The sequence below is a fragment of the Ambystoma mexicanum genome, chromosome 6p (genome assembly GCF_040938575.1).
Source record: "Ambystoma mexicanum isolate Mex_15411 chromosome 6p, UKY_AmexF1_1, whole genome shotgun sequence".
NCBI classification, from domain to species: Eukaryota; Metazoa; Chordata; class Amphibia; order Caudata; family Ambystomatidae; genus Ambystoma; species Ambystoma mexicanum.
Window position 1 is genome coordinate 1,332,666,941 of NC_090935.1, and position 26,892 is coordinate 1,332,693,832.

A 26,892-nucleotide genomic window follows, 5' to 3' on the forward strand; every position below is an offset into this window, starting at 1 on the left:
TCTGAATCAACATATAACAAACATACTCCACAGATTCCACTATGCGCTCCAAATTATGATTTTTCAAAAATAAGATTTTTCAAAGAAATCCCATTCTTAATGGGTATTTAATTTTGTAATTTTTTCATCCGTTGGGAACATGATAATTCGTTTTCATTCACAACAATTTATCACATCATATTTCTTGCTTGCAGAAGTGATACATCCTCTTATTTCTTTACTTTCAGAAATAGTGTACCCTCACATCCTCTTACACCCTCTACACGTGTTTCCCCATGTTTAGTTCCACATGGTTCATCAGGAGGGATATGTAATTATAGGCACTTTTATAAATGCAGTTCAGGCTGTTTCATATTTGGTTTTCAAAATTGGTTTTCACTATAAGAAAAGGGAACAAGACCAATATTGTACTTAGTGTGTTGCCCCAAGTATGCCCAATTTCAGTTGTTAGTATATACAGATATCAAAGTTACTTACAAATTGGTTCTTTGTCCTTTGTCCTCATTAAATGTTTGGCAGCTAAGTAATCTGATGTGTAATCTCTAAAAAGGAAGACAGGACCATTTTAAGTTCAGAATACAAGGATGTATTCATGTTCTGAATAATGTATAGTCTCTAAACGGCTTGGCAGATCGGGGCTTACCTGAGATCTTTATTTCTTTGAAGTTGTATATTCATGGCTCCATTCTGCAGAGATGCACCGGATTCGAGAGTTTGATGCATCTCCCAGAATGGCCGCCATTTATATCGCGTCCGTTGCGTCACGACGCCACGTAATGACGTCATGACGCTCCGGAAGCGAGCCGATCGCCATTTTGGATCGGGAGTGCCCTTTCTATGACAAATATTATTCACGGTGAATTGACAACAGGATAATTCATTTAGTTTATGTAACTGGCTTGGTTAAACCTCGCACAGTTTATATGGATGGAGACATTGTCTTGTAACTTGTTTGTTGACTTTCCGTAAATGTAAAAAATATGTCATATCATATATCAATATGTCCCATTTTACAACATTGGCGAAAAAAGTATCTTGATTAGTATTATTTGCATAAATACAATTTTTGAAAATGACGTATATGCAATCTACAAGAAGTGGCCCATTTCTGTATCTGAATTCAGACCAATATTACAGCAGTCAAATATGCAGATCCATTTTGCTTCACATTGACGAAGTTTTTGCACTCTGTTTCCTCCTCTTTGGCCTATTTTGACCTGTTCGATTCCAAAGAATCTTATGCCATCTATATCTTGTGTTGGATGATCCATTAAGTAATGTTTTCCCAAAGGGTATCTAATGTCTCTGTTTTTGATTGATCTCAGATGTTCTGAAATCCGAATTTTCAGAGGCCTCACAGTGCTTCCTATATAGGTCTTGGTACATATACAGATGACAGCATAGACTATGTAGTTCGTATTGCAATTCATGAAATGGTTTATCGTGTGTATTTTGCCGTTGGGCAGAGTAATTGTTTTTTTACACTTTTCCGCAAACTTGCAGTAATTACATTGACCACACTTGAAAAAGCCTTGTAGTTTTTCTTCCGACCTAATTTGACTTATTCCTTTTGATGGTATTTTTTCAATAAAGTGTGATGGGCATAATATTTGTTTTAGATTTTTTGCTTTTCGATTGGTGATAAGTGGCTGTTCCCCAACGTAGTTTCTGAGATCATTGTCTAATGTTAATATATTCCAATGTTTTTGTAGAATTTTCCTTAGGATCTTATTGTCCATGCTGTATGTTGTTACAAATCTAATTTTTTTGTCTTGTTTTGCCACAAGCTCTTGTTTCTTTTTGTCGAGCAAGAGGTCTGAGCGATTCCATTGCTTGACTTTAGATATCGCTTCATTCAACTGTTTATTACTGTATCCTCTTTTCAGAAATTTTGCAGTTGCTGTCTCCAAATGTTTATTCTTATCTTGATCTTGGGTACAATTACGTGTTATCCTGATGAATTCCCCATATGGTATGTTCTTGATTGTATGAGGTGGATGGTTACTACGGGCATGAAGAATGCTATTTCCTGCGGTTGGTTTTGTATACAAAGTGGTCTGAATTTTGTTGTTGTCGATGTATAGTTGTAAGTCCAAGAACTCTCGAATCCGGTGCATCTCTGCAGAATGGAGCCATGAATATACAACTTCAAAGAAATAAAGATCTCAGGTAAGACCCGATCTGCCAAGCCGTTTAGAGACTATACATTATTCAGAACATGAATACATCCTTGTATTCTGAACTTAAAATGGTCCTGTCTTCCTTTTAGAGATTACACATCAGATTACTTAGCTGCCAAACATTTAATGAGGACAAAGGACAAAGAACCAATTTGTAAGTAACTTTGATATCTGTATATACTAACAACTGAAATTGGGCATACTTGGGGCAACACACTAAGTACAATATTGGTCTTGTTCCCTTTTCTTATAGTGAAAACCAATTTTGAAAACCAAATATGAAACAGCCTGAACTGCATTTATAAAAGTGCCTATAATTACATATCCCTCCTAATGAACCATGTGGAACTAAACATGGGGAAACACGTGTAGAGGGTGTAAGAGGATGTGAGGGTACACTATTTCTGAAAGTAAAGAAATAAGAGGATGTGATCACTTCTGCAAGCAAGAAATATGATGTGATAAATTGTTGTGAATGAAAACGAATTATCATGTTCCCAACGGATGAAAAAATTACAAAATTAAATACCCATTAAGAATGGGATTTCTTTGAAAAATCTTATTTTTGAAAAATCATAATTTGGAGCGCATAGTGGAATCTGTGGAGTATGTTTGACACATTGGTAAATGGAAAGACATTTTTCCCTCCTTTTTACCCATTTCTGCGCGAGAGACTTTATTCATTTCTCCATGATCAGAGGTTTTTTGGAGTGTGGCCACTGTTCACCCATCCATCTGGGTAACCTCAGAGACCACATTACAACCTTCCAACTGAACATGTGTAACAACATCATTCAGCAATTTGTCATTTTTTAATTCTGTGCATTTGTGATCATTTAGTGTGATACCAGCCCTTTCAGCCTCTTCAAAAATATGTGGCTCAAAGAATTCTTCAGGTGATTGACTTGTACCCTCCTTTTGAGTATTTCCTTTTTCTGTCTGTGTTTGGTCATTGTTTTGCTTGCCCAGGGAAGGAGCTATAGCATCCCCACTTACTCCCTGTTCACTGGTATTCCCCATGCATGAGTCATTTTTCTTAAATCTTCTTAAATCTGTCCCTTTGTTCTTTTGGAATTCCTAATGTTTCTTTTTCATTTGTGCAAATCTCTACTGTTTTATTTAGCTCTAGGTTAAACCGTACCTCTTTTTTAGAAATATTTGCACTTTCTGTCACAAGTTCATTTACTGGCACTTTCATTTTTAATCCATTAGGCATCTCGGAGTCGTTATGCAAAATTATATCAGAGCAATCTGTCATTTTGGCACTGCAGTTATCATGAGTACTTAGTCACTTTTCGGAAGCCCCCCGGTCATTGCTATGGCCATCAGCCCCCTCTTTGGAAGGTTGTTTTTGCGCTGTATAGAGCTTTCCTATTTGCTCAGCTAACATTTTCACTTGGGCCTCAAGGCACTGGAACCTTTCCATCTCTCTAGAATCCTCTTTCTGTGGCCTAGGTCGATATTGGTTGTTTTCCCTCTGATTGGATCTATTCTGATACCTCTCAGGTGATTGATGTCGGTTGGGATGGTTTCTGAACTCTTGATTCATTTGTGGAGGGGAGCGGGGTGCACCCATCCTTTGGTTATAGTCCCCTGGTGGGGAATCATTGTACTGACGTGGATTGTAGTTCACGTTTTGTCTCATGTCCTGTCTCTCAGATTGTGGGTACTGGCCCCTATGTTGATTTCCATTATCAGTAAATCGATCCACATATCGGGGTCTATCCTGATTACCATATATCATGGTGTTGTGATCAAATCTGCTCTGTGTCCCCAATGACTGGTAGGGACCATTATTTCTTTGATCTTGATTTTGTCTCTGGTTATTGTTCATACCTGTCATATCAGGCCGATATCCTACCCGGGGTCTGTCCCCTAAATACCTAGGGCTGATGTAGCTCTCTCTCTATTACTAGGATCATGTGATTGGAACATTGGTACAGGAAATGGCGATCTTTGTTGATTACCCCTTTGTTCAGGTGTCACATTATTTTTACCTTGGCTTTGAGCAGACTCGAGGGACATTTTGGCTGACCTGATTTCCATTACTGTGGCTGAGGGTTCTTTAGATTTAGGTCTAGTATCTTTCATTTTATCACTTTCTCTACCCTGACAATAGAGTACCTCCATATAGTTTTGTGCTTTGATGTACAATCCATTCAAGGGACTTGTCACAGTCAAATTCACGGACCAATTGGGATATGATGTCTTTCTGTAGCCCATAGAAGTATGCAGTTTTAAACTCATTGGAATTTGGGTCAAAAGATACATCAAAGCGAGAAAATGCTCTTTTTAAGTCTTGTAAAAATTGGCGAGGGGATGTATTGGGTCCAGCAGTAATTGTGTAAGCGACTTTCTTTGCCTCCTGCAATGACTGAAAAGGAGAAAAATGACGCCTAATTTCTTTTTCAAACTCCAACCAGGTCATATTCTGCTGTTCATTTAATCCCCTTATGATGCTGGCCGTCGGGGCATCTAAAGTTAAATGAAAATATTGTCTGTACTGTTCCTTAGTTATCTGGAGTGCTTTAAAAATGTCATGCACCGCTTCTAAGTGATCCTCAATGCAGCATTCACCTCCCTTTTTAAATGGTTTGATCAGGGCTTTAATGGATTTCATTATTTTTATGGGGCTACTTGTTGCAATGCATGGAATTGCACTATTTTGTGATTCAATCCTGTTTTCAGGTGTATGAGATTGGTGGCTGCCCCCAATGGGAGTATCAAATCCCCCAAGGGCGCTGCAACCAAGTTCAGTCACCGGCCCAGTCACTGGAGCACTAGCTCTTTGGGCAGAGTTAGAACTCACCTCCACTCCATTGACTGTGGTACCCTGCCGCCTCTCCTGGGACCTGGGAATGCACATTTGCTGTTCTAAGTCCTTACACTTTTTAAGGAGTCTGTTTGCTTCATTTTGCAAATAGTTGTTTTCATCACTCATCTTATTAATCACCTCCTGCATGTCGCACATTTGCATTTGGCATTCATTGAACTCTTTATTTCTCTTGTCTCTTTCTTCAATCATTTTAATCATTTCTTGTTCTGCACTCTGGAGATCATTCTTTTTCACAATGTTCTTTTTGTAAAATCTGCATTTCTGAAACAACCTCATCTTTATCCTGTCTAATGTGGTCCACTAAGGCTTTTAAGTGTACCAATTCTTGCTCACTATCCTCAAATTGTTTCTTGGTTTTGTATAACTGAGCATCAAAGTCTCTGCATTTTAATTGCATGTCTTTTTGGCATACATCCAATTCTGCTCTCAACATTTCCTGATTTTTACTTGCCCCATCTAATTCAGTCTTTAACCTGTTAATTAGCTGGGTATCATTCTCCTGCATTCGCAGGGACTTATTCAAAATAAACCATATTTTGCTGCATAGCCGTATTAAACAGTATTTCTCTGCACTTTTATCGGCTGCATTCAGTAATCTTGTAAGGCAGACCTGAATTATGCTGCCTTCTGCAAAAATATTGTCTAGTTTTTCTTTCTGCGCCTCACCCTGAATGCGGTCACGCCATTCTAAGGTGCTGTTCGATGACCACGTCCCATGTGCAAACAACTTTGCCTCTAAATATTGCACTAGGTCTGAAAATGTGGTTTCCCTTTGTGACATTCTGAAATTTGTTTTTAGTGGCACACTGCTATTGTAAAATGAGTTCCCTTTAATGTGCAAATGGCAGTGTGAGACACGCTTGCCACGCCCAGTAGGTACTCTATGATCACTTTCCCGGCCTGCAACGCACCATAAATATGTTGGGTATTTTGTGGATATTTGGGGCTTTGCGGTATTTTCTTACCGCCAAAATACCTTTTAGCAATAATCACTCTCTGTATTCATATTGGGTCACACAACAATAATACATTGCATTATTTCAGAATTCAGACCTATTTAGATGATGTGCGCGGTAATTTGCGTGGTTGGTTTAGTTGTGGCCCCAATATCCAACATCCCTTGTTTTTATCTAGATTGTTCTTGATCACTAGAGAGACCTCAGGCCTACATTTTAGGGATACCACATTTTCAGTGTTAGTGTTGTGTGCCACCATGGGCTATTGTGGTATTTTGGTGGTAATTTCCACTACCTTATATACGGTATGGAACTATGTCCAGAGAGTCTCTCTTCCCGTTGGCTCATGTACCTCCAACAAGCTATGCTACAGTCACTCGCAACTGTCCATACTGACTATAATCATGCACACATCTGTTTTAAAATGACAATTGCACTGTTTAAAAATCTACCCACGTTTAAACCTTTCACCATGCAAAATGAAAGAGAAATAATACACACTAGCTATCTGTTTTCAGATATTTTTGTATTATAGAAATTTCCTTTAAACACAGTTTAACCTTTTTTTACAGAAATAAATGAAATGGTACAACATTATTTGTGATAAAATGAACAGAGAGCTGCGAGAATATATTCAATTGGTAACATTAAATATGCTGATAAGGGACTAGGACTCCCTCGAATACACTGACTGAACCGTTTCGCACACTTTCGCACAGCTCCCACACGCTTCTGTAATTACCTTATCTGTTCAGCATGAGTTTTCTCCGGCTATTCTCTTTCTGAATTTGGCTCCCTTGAAGATTAACCCCAGTGAAAACAAGCGTCTGCCGTTCTCAAACCGGGGTTATTGCCTGGAATTCTCAGCTTTTGCAGCAGGAATGCCTCAGCCAGGAAACGGGTCCTTCTCCCAGCTCTGCAAGATCTCGATTGATCTCCCCCTCTCCTCAAGCTTCCCCAGCAAAACTCTAATCACAGCCTCTAGCATGATACTTGCTATGACGCTGCTCCAATCAGAATCAATCATGTCATCTCCTCCCTCACTACACAATGGCTCATTTCTACAGTAAAAATTGTAACAAACTGATTTCTTTTTCCTTCGAGCTCTTTGCTTCCTGTAGTTATGTGGACAGAGCAGCAGAGAAAAAAAAAATGAATGTGCGTTTAAAAGTTCACTTTCAGAGTAGGCCTAATTCTGCAGTGGAGACACATTTTTGTTAGTGGGTTATGTTAAATGAAGTTTTATTAGTCAGGTTAGTTATTAATAAGGTTAGTTATTAATTTTCAAATGTGTCTCTTGCAACATAGGCATTTTAGGTGACAAATAGTGTGCATTTTGAATGTGCACATATGTGCTTTTAACTGTAAAAATAGATTTGCATCTTATATGTAAAAATCGTTTTTGACTGAATAGCCTGGCTTTACTTATATGTCCATGTTACTCTGGCAACACATATAGCAATGCACCACACCCATGTGGTGGTGCTGCATCAAAAAAAAAAAATGCTACCTGTGCAGTAGTGCTGTACTCTGTGCTGTAACACGCCAAATATCCTTACATGTCCTAGCTGTCGCTGAAACTCTGAGAAACACGGTCTTATTACGTCCTCTGAGGTCGATTTGCTGATAAGAACACTCAGCTGTGGGTAGGATCATCTATGCTGTTAAGAAATGCGGAATAGACCATATCAACCCACCCCCACAAATTCTTCATACAATTTAAACGCAGCCACGTTACCCTAGCCCAGTTTTGGAAGAACCCGGAAGACCCCCCTCCCCAAATTATGTAACAGTGGCAATGGCGAGTGTGACTGCCTTTTTACAAGAAAATGTATTGAAATTCCAGGAAGAAATTGATCCCTTTCACCAACTTCTGCTCATCTATGCGTCTTAACACCCATACAGCTACTATGTTAGTCCTTATCACTACTTTTAATCGATATAACTGTCTGTCATACCAATGTTTGTTTGCCTCCTCTGTACAACCTCACACTTATTGCTCACACTTTTCATTCCGTTATGAAATAAAAGTTGGAAAACATCCAGTAGGGAACCTTACAATTTCACTCATTTATACCTTGCTTGCGCTTATTGGGATGCAGGGTGATGTCATGTTTGTTCATCATTATCCGGGGCATCAACATTGGCAGATGAGCTATTCAAAGGCAGGAGGAAATAAATCTGATATGTACTAAGGGCTTCTATCATGGCGATAAGAAAGCTTACAGGAGAATTCTGTTGAAGTTGCTTGCAGATAGTCTTGCTATAATGGAAATGTCACACAACTATTCATCTGTTGTGGATTCTCTGAGACTGTAAGTATCGTGGCAGTTGCAGTGTAAGGGTTCCTTTTCAGACCAAATTTGCGGAACCAGATATGAGATGAGGATGTTTGAAGTGAGCGTGAAATCTGAATTGAAGAGCTTTCTTTGTTTTGCCATCTAGCTGATGACTGGTACACCCCTGAAATGACATTAACAGAGCAGGAAACCTTCCGAACTCGGGACACCCTGGGGCTTGCCCAACCATAAAACATCAAGCAGCAACCATTATGGATTGTGTCCTGCAAAAGGTCCTGGCAAACTTTTTAAAAAATGTGTTTTGTGTCTCTGATTTGTTCTAAAGCAAATGTATACAATATCTCCCTGTGCAATCGTAAGTGCTTAATGTCCCAACTGGGTCCCAGCATGATGAATGTTATGACCATTACACCCGTTACAGTTTTGGAATATAGCTTGACAACACTCAAATTATGGATGACATGTTATAACATTTTTCTAAGATATTTTAATATACTGATGATGCAAGAGACCTTGATAGACCAGCCCTGGGAATTGGAGGGTTACTCATGGTTTTACTCCCGAGCTAGTGTGCATGAGTGCAACATTTATAGTTGGTCTAATGATTAGGACGTCTATAGGGCTATACATTAAATCTGCTGAGATGTTTGCTCCTAGCACCACTACTTGTATTTGGCGTTTGTGTCTGGGCTTCCTATTTTGTTGGCCATTTCTACAATGCAAACTCGGCACCAAAGGTTGGGGTCTGCTCTAAAATGCTGGCTCGATGCCTTGTGTTAACCTTCTCAACATGGGTAAGATCTGTCTATTGGTGAGGAAGTGACATTAAACTCAAGATGGGCTTTGCAAAAGAGTGATACGTTTGATATCGTAGATGGTACTGTAATCTCCTGTTTCCTCAAAGATGCCTGTCAGGATATGCAAGGATCAGATTTCCTTGCTTCCTTCTTGGATTTGGACCTAATCCAGGTAATGGGAGGACAATAAAGACTGCTTCTGCAGCAATTAAGTAACCAGAGAAGCAATATTGAATATTTGTGGTTCTACTTGGTTATGGGTCAAAGTAGAGAATTACAACCTCGATTAACCTCCCCTACGACGGCTATCTCAACCCTCTATTGCCCAGTTAGATTTCTGTCTGAGAAGGATGCAGTGCTCTCTCCAGTGAAGTGATTGTTACCAATCGTTGTGCAATCAGAAGGGATGAATTACGTTTTTAAAGATCCTGAGCTTCTGGCAAGGTCACACTTGTTGCCGAAGTCGAGTTATGAGTGACTCTGTTGAAGTTAGTGTCCTATGGAGTCCTAATTGAAACCTTTTTGTCTCAGCTGACTTCAGTATTACTGGTTGCATGGTCCTTGGGTGATTGTCAGCGCCTACAGGAATGCTAACCTGGCTCTTCTAGACTTACTCACGGGCAGTAAGTAATGGGGATGTTGACGACATAGCTCAAAAGAGAATGCTCTATAAAGATGGCTGTAGCTGCAGAAAAATCCAAGGGTAAAGCTAGATCTTGGTAATTGATAAGTGACCGTAATATCAACATATTTTGACATTCTGAGCACTCGTGGCAGCTGGGACTGCATTACATATAGCACCAAGAGGCCTTAACTCAAAGTTGCAACGTGAATGGGAAGACAATTTTTAATCTCTTATAACGTGGATTATAGTAGACTACTGTGACCCAAGCTAATTGCTGTTTCATTGTGCCTTTTTCCCTTAACTAATTAATAAGGCCTCTACCCACGAGTTCTGGGCCAATCGTTAGTCATTTAGGCTTATTTAAATCTGATAAAATCTGGGCCTGCATAGTTTAATGGCGTCCTTGCGTTTTCTACTTCTGAATAGCTGCAAAATAATCTGTGACCATCCTGCTGTTTGCATTTGTTTAGAATTAAAAAACAAAAAGTTTTACGGCAAATACATCGACCCTAATTGTTCTCACCAGATCTTTGTGTATGCTGCCTCTTAAGCTTTTTGAAATTCTGCTTTTTTCTAAAGTGTTCAGATAAGGTTTAATCCTATTATCCAATAACCAGGCCTCAAAATTTGCACTAGGCATAGGCAAGAGATAATTGACTCTTGGCGATTTGAGCAATGGTATATTGAGAATTGAGTAGGAAAATAACTTTGTTTTCCTTGTTGCTTGCAATATGTACTGTCCAATGTTCTGCGAGGGCCCGGGCAGAATAAAGCAAGTACTTTCAATCTTGTTATGTCAAAATATTTTTATGCCATGCCTGGCATTCGTGGCTCTTTCCTTGGCCTTTGCTTGTGGTACTAGGAATCGGATCCGGGTTCATCTAAGCGTAAAATGATTACCCAAACGTTTTACATATCTTGAAAGAACCCTGTATAGATCTGCAAGTGAAAGTTTGATATGGTCCAAGTGGTGAGCTAGCCCACTCCTTTCCATTCTGGCAGGTGTGCGGCAGGGGTGCCGCTATTTAATCTGTACATCAGAGACATGGACACTTTTCTTGCCATAGTCAATGATGTACTCCAAGCAGTTAAATCCTACTTCATGCCGACAATTGTTTTATTGCCAGGACACCCTTGCACTCCAGTCACTGATTAGCATATTCCATTAATGGATGCGAAGGGCCTTTGTATCTGTCTACAATGCCAAATCTAGCGTGGTGGTGAGTCAAAACCACAACTGTTCCACTGATTTAAATGTAATGGCACAAATGTTGACAGTTGACAAGTTGATTACCTAAGTCGTAGTTTCTCTAAATCTTAGATGGGCTGATCATATTGGAAAGGCTGTAAGAATTAAACTAATACATTGAACTGTATTTCGTTTTACCAGACCAACAGGTAGTCATGCATTCAAGGCTAAGCTATTGGGCCAAACAGAAAAGGCTGTCACTTGTTGGGGCATGATAAAGCAAATGTATTGACCAGGGGCGAAAATGTTTTATTTTTATAGTTTGAGACTCTTTTTTGAATTGCATTGTGAGGTAGGGGGGTTATGCTTTTTGGATGGTTGTATATTCTTAAAACCTGTTACGGTGTTCTATTTGGAATAATCCAGTAGCATCTCTTCCTACTTGCTGAAAGACAATTTGTAATATTATAGTGTGGATACATGAGTTCATCTAGATCACCTGCGATTGGGCATTGTTTTTAAAGCCAGATATATTGGGCTACGTTTAAAGGCCTCCTCAACGGTAGTTATGGAGAATATTATGACTCACAAAGAGAGGTGTGACTAGCAAAGAGCTGATGTTCATTTAGTTTTTTATTTTATTGCTCATTTATTATGAGCCTATACACGTGTCTCCAGGCGCAACAAGGCAAGGGGGGGGGGTAGGACGATCCTGCTAGGCCGTGTACATTTGGATAGTGCAAGTGCAGGTTATTGATAACATGCTTAATCCAGAGATCGGTTTCAATCGCGGATCCGGGATTCGAACCTGTGCTGTGCAGAGTGGTCTTGCTTCCAAGACCTGAGCGTTGCTACAGAGCTAGCTTCCCTTCAATCTTCGACTACCTTTTTTTTAAAAAACATGTTTAAGTCTTCGATTTTTCAAGGAAAGGAGATGTCAACGTACAAGCTAATGTAGATCAATCCATAACACATCTCGTGCTTATTCACATAATTCAACATGCATAGTCTATCAAAACGATCCAAATTTAACAGTTTCCTTTTTATAGTCCCCCCCCCACCATCATAGTGGCCAGGGATTTCTCTTGTGATGGCTGTGCCTAGCGGTGGCCGCTGGTGAATTTCTGAACTGGAGGCGAATTAAATATTTGTCCCAGATATTCCACAGCAACCGAACGTAGCGAGGGAGCCCGCACCAATCCAGGGTATTTCTGAGAGGGGTGGGGGGAGGGTTTTCTCCACACGAGAATCTTTTTAAAATAAGGGTTAAAATGGTACATTTTAGAGCACACCTTTTAGAAAAATTGGGTAAAAAGCCAAACAGTTTGCAATTGGTTTTGTAGGGTAACTCATGATAAAATGAAGTCACCAACAGTGCACAAGAGCATTTCTCCAACACATTTTTATGATGCCTTTTTCCACAATATGTGCCAGTATAAAACACTTTCCCACTGGCTGTGCCCATTTATGCTGACTGCACCATTATACCCAGAACTGGCTGCACTAAAATGCCAGTCGAGCTATATAATCATCATCATGCTTGCTTTATCAGAGATGCCCATTACAAAATGTCATACCACAATAAGAAATGGCTAGACTGGCTGCATTAAAATACCAGTCCAGCTACATAACATGTATGCTTGCTTTATCAACCATGCCCAGTAAAAAACGCCATGCCTGCTCCATGGTGTGCCAGTGCCTTGCACTCAATCACATTAATGATGAATGCGATTTATGCATGATTTCAAGGTGCTGGGTGGCCCAGTGGGCAGATGTCAGGAGCTGGGGTCCCAGGGTACAGCCATGTCCTTTTTTAGCAGGCATAGATGCCCAGTAAAAAATACCCCGCCCCAAGGCCCAGAGCGCCACACAGGCAAAAATTGTGTGCATGCGAGGTGCCGAACCCCCCCCCCCCCCATTGCCCTCCAGAGCCTCACATGCACAGATAATCAATTGTGTACTTGCAAGGAGCCAGGGGGCTTAGGGGTCAGACGTGACATTGCATGTGAGGTTCTAGGAATCCCAGCAGACTGGCCTGGCATATCCAGTTAAAAACCATTCTGGACCCATTACCTCACACTCATATGATTGTGTCCGTAAGGTGCTGGGGGGCTCGGGTGCAGGTATAGTGTTTTTGACCTCTATCGTAGATGTCAAGTACCATGCCTGTCCCCTGGGCTCCACAGCGCCTAACACACGCACACAATCAAAGTGATTGTGTGTATGCAAGACACCTTTGTTGTACAAACCTTCAAGACCCAGTGGGTCGATGCCCCCCTCGGCCATTATGGACGAGCCACCCCTGGTGCCTATATACTTTGTTTGCATTTGTACCCCTTGGCCCCCCACTAGTCTGGTTACATTGGGATCTGCCACCGTCTGAGGTAGGGCTACTGATTTTATTCAGGTTTTATTTTAAAGCCCAACAGCTTGCCATGTTCTTTGATTGTTGAGATTAGGTTAGGGAGAGAAGTATTGGGCTGTGCTATATATTTTTCCACTGCTGGCGCAAAGACCAAAGGAGACGGGGGACATCCTTGTCTTGTTTCCAGCCTTAATTGAACAACTTTGGATGCAACCTTGTTATACTGTTAGCCTTGTGTTCTCATACAGTGCCATGGCACCCCCATACCACTTGGAGACTAGACCAATCGTTTTCAGTACTACTTCCAGGAAGGGGCCATTCAACGCGGTTGAAGGTCTCAGCTGCATCTGGTGACACCAGTAGGGGATCTCTATCGCTCTCTTTGACCTCTGCCATTAAAATTAAATCCAAGGTCTTTCGAATATTGTCCGCCCTTTGTTGGCCCCTAATGAAGCCAACATGGTCATTTATGTATCAATTTTGGTAGGATTCTGCCCAGTTGTTCTGCCAATACACTGGAGTATAATGTAGCTTCTACATTGATCAAGGATATTGGCTGGTGCGACCTGCAGTCCAGGCGCTGTCTGCTTTACTTATGTAGGATGACTATACATGCCTGTGTGACTGTATCCGGAGCGCTCTCACTGTATAGGATGCTATTAAAGAGTTTAGTCAGGAATGGAGCTAATCATTCTCCATGTCTTTTGTAGAACCTTGGGGTTAACCCGTCTTGACGTGCCACAGATCTGCTTTTAACAGAGATATTGCATGAAGGACTTCGCTTGTATCTATGGGGTGTCCATCATCATGCTGTCGTCTTCTGTCACGGTCCGGAGAGGCAAGTTGGCCAGGTATGTTTGGTTAGACTGAGGGCTGCCCTTCACCTCACGTCTGCCGCGTGTAGGTGGGCATAGTATTGACCAAATCTTTGAGTTAGTCGCTGGTTCCTTCGCCCCCACCACGATCTTATAAACCGATCTCTCAGCTCTCTGTCCCCGTAGGCGAGCCGCCAGCAGAGTGTAGACCGTGTCTCCCTTTTCATAGTACTTTTGTTTGCGCTATCTGAGTTGCGTCAAGGATCTACCCTACCATTGCCTCGGCCTATCACCTCACAGAGCTTTGCCTCCGGTTGACTCCCTTCCTGCCTTAAGTTTGCTTCCTTGGTTGCAGTCCATACGTTTAAGGAAACTTTACCTCAATCGCCTTTTATTTTTCTGCCCCTTCAGAGATTAAGAGGCTACAAAATGTGGCCTTGGCTGTTTCCCACACTTCGTGCAATTTTATTTATTTGCATTTATAAAGCGCACGTACGGCCCTGGGGCATCGAGGCGGTGTTACAATCTGGCTAACTTAGTTAAAATGGTTTAAAAAGCATGACATACTGTAGGAGGCGTTGGGTAAAATTAAACCGATAACCGTGCAAAAATTGGACATTTACAAGATATGCTGCTTCAGTACTAAAACCGGTTCCAGGGTGACGAGGCAAACGGCTGATCTTTTTGTTTAGGAGGGTGTGACTAGTTGAAAAGCATGGTTTTGAGAGCTTTAGGGAAAGCTGTGCGGGATGCCTCACTCCTAAGAGGTGGCTAGGGTGTTGCAGCTTTTTGGTGCTAGGAAAGGCAAGATTGCACCTCTGGCTTTGGCTTTTTTAATTGAGGGGGGGGGGGGGGAATCGGGAGCTGATTGGAGTGCTGGGCTCGCTTGGGCCTGTCCGAGGTGGCACAGGAGATTTTCTCTGCCAAGTATGGGGGTGCTGTACGGGAAAGGCACCTGTGTGATAGCAAGTGTTTTAAAGGGTATACACTCTTTGACTGGGAGCCAGTGGGCATCACGTCTAGCCTGGCAGATGTGCTCCCTTTTGGGAATGCTTAATGCTGCTCTAAGGGCATTGTTTTGGGTGATTTGTTATTAAGGTTTTTTGCTGAGGTAAAAACAGAACGTTACAATAGTCTCTTAGCGCCAATGGTGGCTCTAGCAATGGCGAGGCAGTTTTTTGGGTGAGAGGGTTTGACCGCATTTATGATTTTGGTAGTAAGTGCTGCTGCTGAATGGCACTGACTTGACGCGTCATAGAGAGGTTGGAGTCCAGGAAGACTTCTATGTTTTGACTGCTGCAGTGGCAGTAATGACTGTATTCTCAATGCTAAAGGATCTATATTGACTGTCAAGTTTGAGAATTACCTGCAGCGGAGAGGGGGAGGAGAACTTCAGTATCATCAGCATAGTTTGTATATGCTATGCCGTGATTGTTGATCATTAACAAGTGGTAGAGTAAAAATATTGTACAAAGTGGGCGAGGTGCAGGAGCCCTGAGGGACTCTACAGTGGATGATGGCCAGAGCAGCACAAGCCTGGTCTGAAAACACTTGTGCGCCTTCCTTCAAGGAAGGAGGCGATCCAGGATGTGGCTTTGTGGAAGAATTGGGCAGTGTCCCATAGATGTCTGCAGCCTTTGATCTTGTAGATCATAAGAACCTCTGCAGACAAGTCAAGGATCAAGAGCAGCGCTGGCTTGCCTTTATGCATAATTTCCCCTAATTGGTTCTTCAGATCGAGTAAGGCTGACTTTGTTCCGTGGCGTGGACGGAAGCCCGATTGCCTCTTACCAAGGATATTGTTGACTTCCAGAAAATGTTGCAATGGTGTTGTGCAATGGAGTTATACTAGTATCATTCCTCTGAAAGTATTCTTTAATTTCTTTTTTAATCTTAGTCCCTGAATAAAGCGTCCCTGAGGAGTGTCATTGCATATCTGCCTTCCGTCTGGGGTGGAGCGGGGGGTCCTGATTGGCTCTTCCTCTACACATGTCATGGTCTGACCATGCTACTACTTATATTTCTGTTCCTATTATGTAATGTTCGTGTGCCTCATTGATAGTATGTGATCTATTTGTGAATGTTTCGTGACAAACCGAATAAAAGGTGAAGGCCCTTGGTTGTGGGTGGACTGCCTTTAATGTGTCTTTGATGTAGTGTTCCTTCATGCGGGAGGCTAGGCTGTCTCTGTTCCCTGTGGAGGGCTTGCTGGCTTCCTCTTAGTGAAAACCAATCCCTAGACGGGCCTACTATCAAGTTGAAATCTCTGGCCCAGATGAGCGGGCCAATGTTCCATTGTTCTAGAAACTTCAATACCTCTTTGCAGATAAGTAATTGTTGGCTAGGTGCATGGTCGGAACAAAATGCTGTCTCCATGTGGCCAATCCTCCCTTTCTCTTCTAGGAGACTCCCTTCCATGCTCTTTTTACTTGGTGTACCTCGGATCTAAATTATTTTCAGATCCGGATACCCACTCCCGCCGTCTAAGTCGTGCCCGAAGACCATAATTCCACCCAAGGTCTTTGCATTCAAGGCCGTATTCCTCACCCCTTTTAAATTTAGTTTCTTGTAAAAAGGAAAACCTGGAGGCCTGATTTGTTTTAAATTCATTTTCTATCCTTTACATTCAGGGTCCCTAGCATCAGCCCTGTGCCACCTGTCCCTATTATTCTGCCATGATAATATCAGTCGAGCCTTCCTAGCATCTGTTTTATCCCTAGCCTTTGCTTGGGACCTATATTTCCTCATTGTGCAAATCCCTATCCTCTGAATCATTCCGATCCATTACCACTCCAATGACTAATTTTGGAAAACTTGTTTTTCCAGTCTTTTCCCCATTCTTCAATCCCTTCCAATTTTGTAATTGGGGTGGTAAACCCTATTAGATTGTGACGCCCTTAAAGAACAGGGCCACTGATTGGAGACCCCCCCCTCACCTCATGGATCCCGTTCAAGTCTATTAGGGAATACTCTCTGGAATCTCCACATATATTTTCGATGGCCAAAGAGTCTGCCCCATTACTCTATTGCTCAACGGTCCTCCCGTGGGAGATTGCTACAGTTCAATACAAGTCTCATGGAGTGTTTAGTTTGCGATGCTTCCTCCAGCCATTTCTGCAGCCTCTCCTTGATTGGTACTTCATTCTGTCACTGCTGGTGTGCTTTGCCTGATCCATGTCTTCCTATCCACTTTACAATCCCCATCACGCAGTCTCTGCAAGGTGCCCTCTGCTTCATCCTCCGTTACCTGGAATTCTTCTCCGCGATGTTCAAAATTTAGTGAGAAGGGGTATCCCCATCTATAGCATATTTTCTGTTCTTGTAGCCATTGAGACAGCGGACGTCATCTGCGAGCCAGGGCTGATAAGTCCTGAAAAAATGCAAATCTTTGAACCTTCCAGTCTATCGTGCCCTTTTCTCTAGCTCTTTGAAATGGTAAAATGTTGCAAGGACCGATCGCGGACCTCTTGGGTGGTCCACACCCTCGGTGTACTCTGTCCAATGTTGTCAATTCCACTATTCTTTTCAAAGAGGGTTTTGGGCAGGGCTTTAACAGCTCATTCTAGAGAGTGCTGATTCGTCTTGATATTCTGTTAAACCCATAATGCATATATTGGATCTCCTCTTGATTTTCTAAGTCGTCGATCTTCAGGGTGAGCTCCATTTCCTTCATCTCCAATTCCTGCATGCGGGCGTCGACTTTCATTTCCATAAGCTCTGTTGCTAACTGGTTGTTCTGTATCGCTTCTATTTTCACCTCCACATACTCATCCTTTTAACTCGGACGCTGCCACTGTTCTCGTCTTCATGGATCTGATTTCTTCCAGGAGTAAGCAGACGTCCGCTTTGGTTGAGTTCTCCCGTTCTACTCCATGGGAACGCAGCAGGTCTCCAGTTTGACTCATTTTGGTTGGTATCTGGCGAAAACTATGTAAAGTCGTCAGAGGATCCAGTTTGTATAACTCAGATTTTTACAGGAGGTATTATGTTCAACCCTTTTTTTGGTTTGGCTGCCCTGGTCTCCCGTGTCCATATGATTGTTGAGGGCTCTACAGTGGGGAAGCCCCCTTACAGATATGATCCCCGGGGTCTGTATTATGTGCAAGCTGCTCTGTTGAGAGCATCAGTTCTTTATTGCCTTTCCTCTGAGCCATAGGGTTAGCATGAGTTAAAGGGCTGCACGGGAGGCTCTCCTATTAGTTTGGGAGTGATCTACTTCTCTTGCTTCTGTGCCCAACGGCTCCACCGGGGGCTGTGCCAAACAGTCTGTTGAGGGGTGGGGGTCAGAAGGTGCTTGGACCCCTCCCCTTAAGCTTCTCTATCCTCTTGTAAGCTGCAGTCTTTTTCCAGATGAAGGATTTGGGGGGGGGGGGAGAGCGGGAGGTGTTGGGGCAGCCCAGCCACTGGTCAGCGCTTTGTAATTATAAACCCCTCGAGAATGCTGACTAGAGCATCCCGAGCAACGGTTATTTTTCCTGTGTCCCTGCGAGCGCAGATAGTTTTCCTCTTACCCGTTCTCGGATCTCTTCCTCTGTGCTTGCCGCTTTCCCATTCAGTCACTCCCGGGAGTCTTTGGCGAGTACGTTGTGTACCTCATTCAGCCCAATGTAGTCCCCTTCTGATACAGAAGGCCATTGTTCCCTGCGCTTACATGGCGGGAGGCGTTCATATGTCACACCGGGTCTCCTCCCACTTCAGGCCTCTGGGTCAGTCCTATGTGATTGCAGGCCCGACCATACGGATTGCCTGGAATCGCCTCCAGAGTTCACACACGACCACGGGCAGGGTACTGGGTTTTGTTGAGGGCTTCAATTCACCAACTGTGGAATTAATGCAGCATTTTGGGTCACCGCAGCTCCCTCATTTCCTCCTTTAACGACGCGGTGAGGTGAGATGCTTGCCACCATTTCGTCCGCACCCCCTGGTGGTCTCTAAACTTTTCAAAAAAAATGCAGAGGACGGTTAGTTTTTACATTGGATCAAAAACCTGTACTTTTGCTGCCTCAGTTACATTTAGGAATAACATGTTACTCCTAGTTTAGTGCAGTGGGAAGTAGAGTGCCGCTATTGTTATCATAAAACAAGTGAGAGCACATTTCATCGTGTCTGTCCACTTTATTCTTCCTTGAAAAATCTCTCGTCCCTTTACTTTCAGCTTGCCACTTTAACCAATAGCTTCACTGTTACACAGGAACAAATTAAGTTTGCCATTATTGCTGGGTGCTTTTAAAAGAGGCAAGTTAATGCCTCTATAGGTCTGCCGTAGCAGCGTACTGTACAGGTCTTTGTTGCTGTGTTGCCTGCATGTGGGGATAATTTCATGCCGACCCATTATTTTATTCTTTTATGTTTATTTCAACATTTGCTTAATGGTATGCTAGATTGTTTTCTTTGCTTTTGCAGAGCTATTAATGAACTTTTTGACTTTGGGAGCTTTGGGTCATATCCGAAATGACAGAGTAAGAAATGACTGAATGTTATTTGTACGAAAATAGCATACAGTATTTCCTCCTGCAGCCATTTCGGATACCCTGACACCGAATGGGGCATTTGGTCAATTTCTTCGGCTGTTCAAACTTTTCATTTGGAAGAAATTCGACCAGATGTCCCATTCAGCCTTTTTGGGTCGTTCCAACTGTATACAGTCATGGAAGAATGTTATTCTTTGCAAAATAAAGGAATTGAATGCAATTGTAGCTTTTGTCGTAAACCTGATAAAACAGCTTTCATACCAAGTACGTATAGCTTTTTTGATCTGTGGGCAGTGTGCGTGTGTGTCTTGTTTGTTCCAGTGCTCTTTAAGTCTCGTATTATTAATGTGAGACAGCAACAGAAGTCTGTTCCCGAAATGGATTGTCTGTGTGAATATTGGAATGTAGCTGCACATGGTGACATAGAGGTGGTTGAGCTGCGGCTCAGATTATTTAAAAAGTTTGCCTCCTGTGTCAACTCATTTTCTACACCTCACAACCTTGTTCTCAAATATACACTTGAGACAACCTCTGCACCACTCCCCCGGGAAATGTATTGCTTGTTGTAGCAAAGGATTTAGATCTCTAATAACTGGAAAGCTTCTGCTTGTTTATTTTTCAGAACAATCTTGTTGCTTCAGAGCGAATTGTTATAGTTTCCACTCATTCGGCGTGTGTGCAATTTCTTATTCTGGGATTTACCCCATTGTCTTTTGCGGCGTTTGAAAAATGTAGTTCCACAAGGTTTGTGATTTTCATTTTTTCCAATGTTTTATTGTCTTGAATTCATCAATTGATGATATAACAGGTGGTGCCGACACTTGTTTCGACCTAACAGGTCTTTTTCTAGGCTACCGTTCATAATTTTTAATAACAATGGATTCAATACATATTTGGTGCCAATGTGGTCCCAAGATCGGGCATTCACCATTCGTGATTGGGTGTATATCATGTGACATTTGTGTTTGGACATATTATGTGTGGGTGATTTAATTCACAGTGATCGTGATATATATACAGATTCATAGTGATTTGCAGATTGGTTCATACATTTTGCAGTCAAAAACAATTATCAATAGGCAGTATTGAGTACATGATAAGGGAGAGAAAAGAGATTTCCGTAAGTTTGGTTGGCAATGGTCCTAATAGGTTTAGAGTGTTTGGTAATGATTGCCATTTGCAAGGGGTCTCACCTGGTAGGTAAAATGGAGGGATTGTCCTGGTTCCTGCTTGTTGCAGGTAGGTCAGTTAGTTACTGGGTAGTGGTAATAGCAAGGGCTCAGCCCGCCCAGTGCCTGGTTTAGCAGAGGTCAATACCTACGAATAAAGAATTAAGGTAAACTAGTCTGAATATTTAGTGCCCAAGGGCTGAGCTACTAGGAATAGTTAAGAGACATGATTCCGTGGTTCAGTTCATGTGTGGTATCAGTTGTTTCCATTGTGCTGTCCCGACAGCGGGAATTGTTATTAAAAATTATGAACGGTAGCCTAGAAAAAAGACCTGTTAGGTCGAAATGCATGGCGGCACCACCTGTTATATCATCAATTGATGAATTCGGGACAATAAAAGATTGGAAAAAATGAAAATCGCAAACCTTGTGGAACTACATTTTTCAAACGCAGCAAAGACAATAGGGTAAATCCCAGCATAAGAAATTGCACACGCGCCGAATGAGTGGAATAACAATTCTCTCTGGATACACACAATAGGCACCACGAGCACAGGCCTTTTTACAGGTTTCCACCAACTGGCTGCTATTGCACCGATAACAAAGATGGAGGGCGCGGCAACCTATGGTCCCTGGTGCTCTTAACGCTCTTGTTGCTTCATACTTGAAATCCTAAGAATTTAGGGGGGGGGGGGGTGTGTGTGTGTGTGTCTATGTACAACAACTGGGTAATTTATCAGTGGAAAGATAGTTTTGAGGAAACAAAGTAATAGAGAGCAATGAGGCAATTGAATCAAGAAGAATTACGTGTTATTCCTACAACACACAAACGCTCACCCAAGGACCTTTTCCTGTGTCGAATTTTATAAAATGTGTGCGCTATACTGGAGAATTTATGTATGCTTAGAAACCTTGTGGGCATCAATGATTGGCTAGATGTGGGCTCTGTGCCCTCCCGCCCCCCTCTTGGACAGACGGGTCTACATCGTTCCAGCAACTCATGTGTCTAGTGGCTCGCAGCTGATTCTCCTGCACAAAATCACCAATCTATCCCTCTGATGAACCACTAGAATATCAGGACTTGGAGAACATTGCTCATGCACCCTCTAATCCTAACAGAGCTCAGTGTGGACTGCTCTGGCCAGCAAAGCTGGGCAACCACAAGGTACCTGAGCATGGGCCTGAAAGACCTTTGCAAGTGCTGGGTTACCAAAGCTTGGGAGTTCTTCTGAGGCACATGTTTGGTCTTGATTGCCTGATCGAAACCCCTTTTCCTCCTGACGTTCTAACCCTGTAGCATCTGCACTCGCCCAATCAGAATTCTGTTTGTTCCAAGGGTATTATTTTTGGGAGCCTTTGGTTCATCCATTTCTGAAATTCTGCTTTGCAGCATTTTTGGAGCATGTTGAACGTTTACCCTATCCCCTGCCAGATCAGCTCAGCTGTAGAGTAGGGTTGGAAGCATTTGAATCTGCTTACTATTCCCATATTAGATCCATGAGTAGCTCTTCCATCTTGCGTACAAATGTAACTGTACTATATATCCTGGGAATTTTGATTTCCACTCAACATTTCAAACCATCACTTTTTGGAGATTGGTTGAAGAAAAGAGGTGCATCCTTGTTTAGAAGACTTACTCAAGAACACATATAGCAGTTTGAACACACACCTTGGTATATCTGGCTCTCCATTTTGGATTTGTGAAGATTCCTAGTTCGAAAAGTAAAGACTTTATTGTTGGCAGACGAGGAAGATTTAGTTAGTAAAACATTTTCTTAACACTTAAATATATGTAGCAGGCTTCAAGTCTGCATCTCCTGTTAAGTTATGGATGGAGCACTGCAGAGTCGCGATTGAGTTTTGCAGTTAAGGGGGAACCATAAATCTAGAATAATCATGTTTTCTATTGCAATGTTAACTTATTGTTTTTTGCATATATGTGTTGTCCTCTTTGTTTCTATACTGGTTGGGGTAACATGGATGAGAAAGGGACACAAAACCTGAATATTTTGCTAGCAAGTGTTCCCATTTTGTACTTTTTTGCTCCACCATGTGCTTGTTGGTGTTATTTTAAAGCTTATGTTCTCCATTCTGACTCCTTTTTGTTTATGCAGGTGATGTTATCGGCAACAGACGAGTTTGCAGTTGGTAGCAGCTTTTCTTCCAAATCTGGCTCCGGCAAGAATGTTCCAGCGGACGCATCGCCAGACTCAAAGTGCCCCATCTGCTTGGACCGATTTGAAAACGTCTCGTACTTGGATCGCTGTCTGCATAGGTTCTGTTTCCGCTGCATTCAGGAATGGGCTAAAAACAAGGCAGAGTGCCCACTCTGTAAGCAACCATTCTATTCTATTTTCCATAGTGTGCAAGCAGAAGATGATTTCCAGGAGTTTGTTCTTCGGCCTTCTGAAAATGGATCCTTTGCCAGTCCAGAAGGACATCGATTTCGATACCGAAGTACATTAACACGGGAGCGCCATAATCTATTAAACTCTCGCCGGAACAGTTCACGGACGGTCTCACCCCCAGATAATGGAATATTGTTTGAGGGTCTGACAGGGCAGCCACCACTACAAAGGGATAATGGCATCCATGAAATGATAGGACGTCTTGCTTCAAGAAGGCAAGCCAGTGCAGAGGGTAGAACCATGCGGCAAATTCAGGAGCAGGACATCATAAACTTTAGACGTGCACTCTATCGCTCCGGAGTGCGTGTCAGGGGTATTCAGGATGGTGGTCGCTTCAGGGACATTTCATCTGAATTCTATCGCAGAAATCCTGCCTGTTTACATAGATTAATCCCATGGCTAAAGCGTGAACTGACTGTCTTATTTGGTGCCCATGGGTCTCTTGTTAACATTGTGCAACACATCATTATGAGCAATGTGACACGATATGACTTGGAGAGCCAGGCCTTTGCAGAAGATCTAAGGCCTTTCCTCCTTCACCGTACTGATCACTTTTTGCATGAGCTGATCAGCTTTGCTCGATGCCCATATAACATGGAAGCCTATGACCAGCATTCAAATTACGATTGCCCTGCTCCCTCCTATGAAGAAGGAAGCCACTCTGATTCAACTGTTATCACAATATCACCTGACGTGGCAGAGGCCGCAGAGCCAGATATTAATATATCCGATTTGGGTGTTGGCCAGGCCCCCTGGGACGATGAAACTCCTGGACCTTCTTATTCCACGGTGGAGCCTGGTCCAACCACAGTGTCATCTATGTCCATTACTTCAGAAAGCTCAGATGAGGAAACTATAGTAAGTGGCATTGGCGCACAGTTAGAAGTGAAAGCTGATCCAGGTCCAACCAGTGAGGATCCATGCCCTGCTCCTGTAGATGACTGCCTCATTGTTGGCTTTGTGAAACCACTGGCAGAGAGAACCCCAGAATTGGTGGAGCTGTCCTCCGATTCCGAAGGGTCTCTTTATGAAATGAAAAGTGAGGATACAAAAAAGCCACAAGACTCTCAGGTCCTCTTTAGTGATGACAGTAATGCAAACCTATCCTCCTCCCAGAGTTCAATGGCCTCTAAAAATATGCCATCTCAGAAGATTAGACTTAAGGAAGGTTCATTGCGGCCGAATAAGAGTAATAGTTTTAAAAAAAAGAAAGCTGAGAAGAGGTTGGAGGACTTTCTCAGTTCTTCTAAAAGGGACAAAAGGCATTCTGCTAGCAACCCAGAACTGTTGAGAAACAGGGCAAGGTCAAGGAGCTCTGGGTCTGTTTCACGTTCTTCCCATAGCAGAGGACACAAGCACAGGAAAAAGCGCCACAGCAAAGAGAGGTTGAAAAGCAGAAGTTCAAGAAGCCGGGAGAGGATAAAACAAAAAGATGGTGGGAAAAAACGAGTAAGAAGCAGAGATCGAAGTTCATCAATGAGAAGCCAGACAGTGTCTATAACTAGTGGGAGCTCCCTATCAAGAGATGGGTCAAGGTCAAGAAGCCGTGATCATGGCAGGTCGAGGAGCAGAGATGTTTATGGTCATCCACGAGAGAATTACAGAAGCTCATATCAGTGGGAGTACACATACTACAGCAGAAACCGAGAAAGGGGTGGCTGTGAACAGTCTTACAGAAGTAGCAGGGGTCAGTATCAAATGGCGAGCCCAGAGTACATGATGCAGTCCTTCTCTGAGAGAAAGAATACCTGGGGACATAAAAGTCGCAGCCAGAGTGGCAAACATTTTAGTGAAAGACACAGATCCAGAAGTCGCTCTAGCAGCCGATCTCGGACTATGACTTCTGACATGGAATGGTCACGGTCTGAAAAGCCTGGAGGTAAACGGAAATACAAAACCAGACACTTGGAGAATAAAGAGGGTGAGGCAAGCCAGCAGGATGTACTCCATGTCCACGGGAAAGCAAACTCTCCTCACAAAACATCACCATTGAGATACAGCAGCCAGTACAAAAATGAGGGTGGATTGGTGAGTCGAGGCAGTAATGTGAACAAGCACAAAAGAAGGAAAAAAACACGAAGCCCCAGTGTAGAAATTATCTATGAAGGCAAATCTACTGATGTGGACAAGCACCGTAAGAAGAAAAAGAGAAAGCATAAGAAGAAGCGCAGGCGGCACCACCCGTCTCAATCGACCAATACATCTCCAGTTGTTATCACTATTGACAGTGACAGCGACCATGGTAAAAAATGTGAGAAAGATCATGGCCGTGCAAGCACTTGCATCAGTAATACCCCAATGGAGGGTGAAAGCAGCACAGCTGCATCTTTGAGAACAGGGAAGTCTCTGGATATTTATGCATCTTTGGATGATTTGGATATATTAGAAACAGATGATGACATTCTTGACAAGGAGTGTGAGAATACTACTAGCAGTGGGCATTTAGATGCAGCAACTGGTATATTGGATGATTTCCATTTTGATGAAAGCTCAAATGATCAACCTTTGGGTGCCATGGAAGGAAGTGACAGCAGTCAGAGTAATGAGTCTGTTTTGGCAGCCTTTGCAAGCAGTGCAGAGACGTCGCAAACAGGGCTTTTGGCCTCACCGAGAGCCCGCAGGCCAACCACACAGAACACCCCAGCTTCACCAGGCACACCAACCTCACAAATAACTCCTGCATCTGCCTCAAATCGTACCTCTGTAACTGCTCTGGAATCTGCCTCCCCATCAGCTGGTCCCTCTGCGTTGCCATCACCCCTTGCCCTGCCATCAGCTGGTCCCTCTGCCTCGCCATCAGCCTCCGCCTCACCATCAGCTGGCCCCTCTGCCTCTCCTTCCTTGACATCAGCCTCTGCCTCAACATCCATACCCAAACCCTCCTCAGACTTGACAAATTACGCTTGTGAAGATATTGATTCTGGAAGACCTCCGCTCATTTTGACTCTTTCAAAGAGCCTCATCACCACAACCTATTTGTTTGATGATATTTCTGATGAGGAGACATAGCACTTTTTACCTCCATCCATTGTCTTGCTATATTCAGAATTCTTTGGAATGAGACTTTTTTTTCCACTTTCCCTGTTGTCCCCTTATAAAAAAAAAAAAATAATAATAATAAACTTCAGATGTTCTGTGTTTGTAACAGTTTATGTGCAATCATACTTTCCCACTGGTAGGAATGGCACAACAGATTTATCAGATGGGACTTTCTCTTCCAAAGTAGTGCCTTCTTCCATGGATCTTAGTTTGCAAGGCAAAACAGAATGAATGGGATTAGTACTTGTCATATTGCTAGTTATTTTATTTATTTTACTTGTATAGTTTTTTTTAAATGTATATATTCGCCTAATTGACTTGAATTGTTTTACCAGACATTTTTGAAAGGCAACCTTTATTATATTGGACTGACTTTTTTTTTTAAATGCCAAAGTATTAAACCCCTAATTCTGTCAACTCTGAGCATGTAGCATCTGTGAAAACATTATTGATGTTGCTTTTTGGTAATTGCTTTGATGCTTTAGCATCAGTATTTTTCTCATGTTTTTTTGTTTCATTGAGATTACTTTTTTCTTTTCTCCATCTCTTAAACGTTCTGTTAGAAAACGCACATTTGCGGGCCAAATAAAATGCTTCTGGTGAGTTTATTCAAATTACCCCCACATAAAAATTCAGCACAGCACCCTTTTCTCCCTTGTGTGTTTTTATCTGGAGCAGATGTAAAAAGGCCTGTTAAAGAGGTGGACATGATTTGAGCATGGTACGTTGACACAAAATAACT

General features: G+C 42.5%; 1 protein-coding gene across 3 annotated transcripts in view; it reads left to right on the forward strand.

Moving 5' to 3' along the window:
* The window catches only part of TOPORS (TOP1 binding arginine/serine rich protein, E3 ubiquitin ligase), a 74,685-nt gene extending 48,118 nt beyond the window's left edge, over positions 1-26,567 (forward strand). For all 3 annotated transcript variants that reach the window (XM_069626001.1, XM_069625999.1, XM_069626000.1), the window contains exon 2: positions 22,818-26,567. In XM_069626001.1, coding sequence (XP_069482102.1) covers positions 22,821-26,120 — 3,300 coding nt within the window. In that variant the 5' untranslated portion in view covers positions 22,818-22,820 and the 3' untranslated portion in view covers positions 26,121-26,567. The remainder of the gene's footprint in view (positions 1-22,817) is intronic.
* Positions 26,568-26,892: the final 325 nt, after the last annotated feature.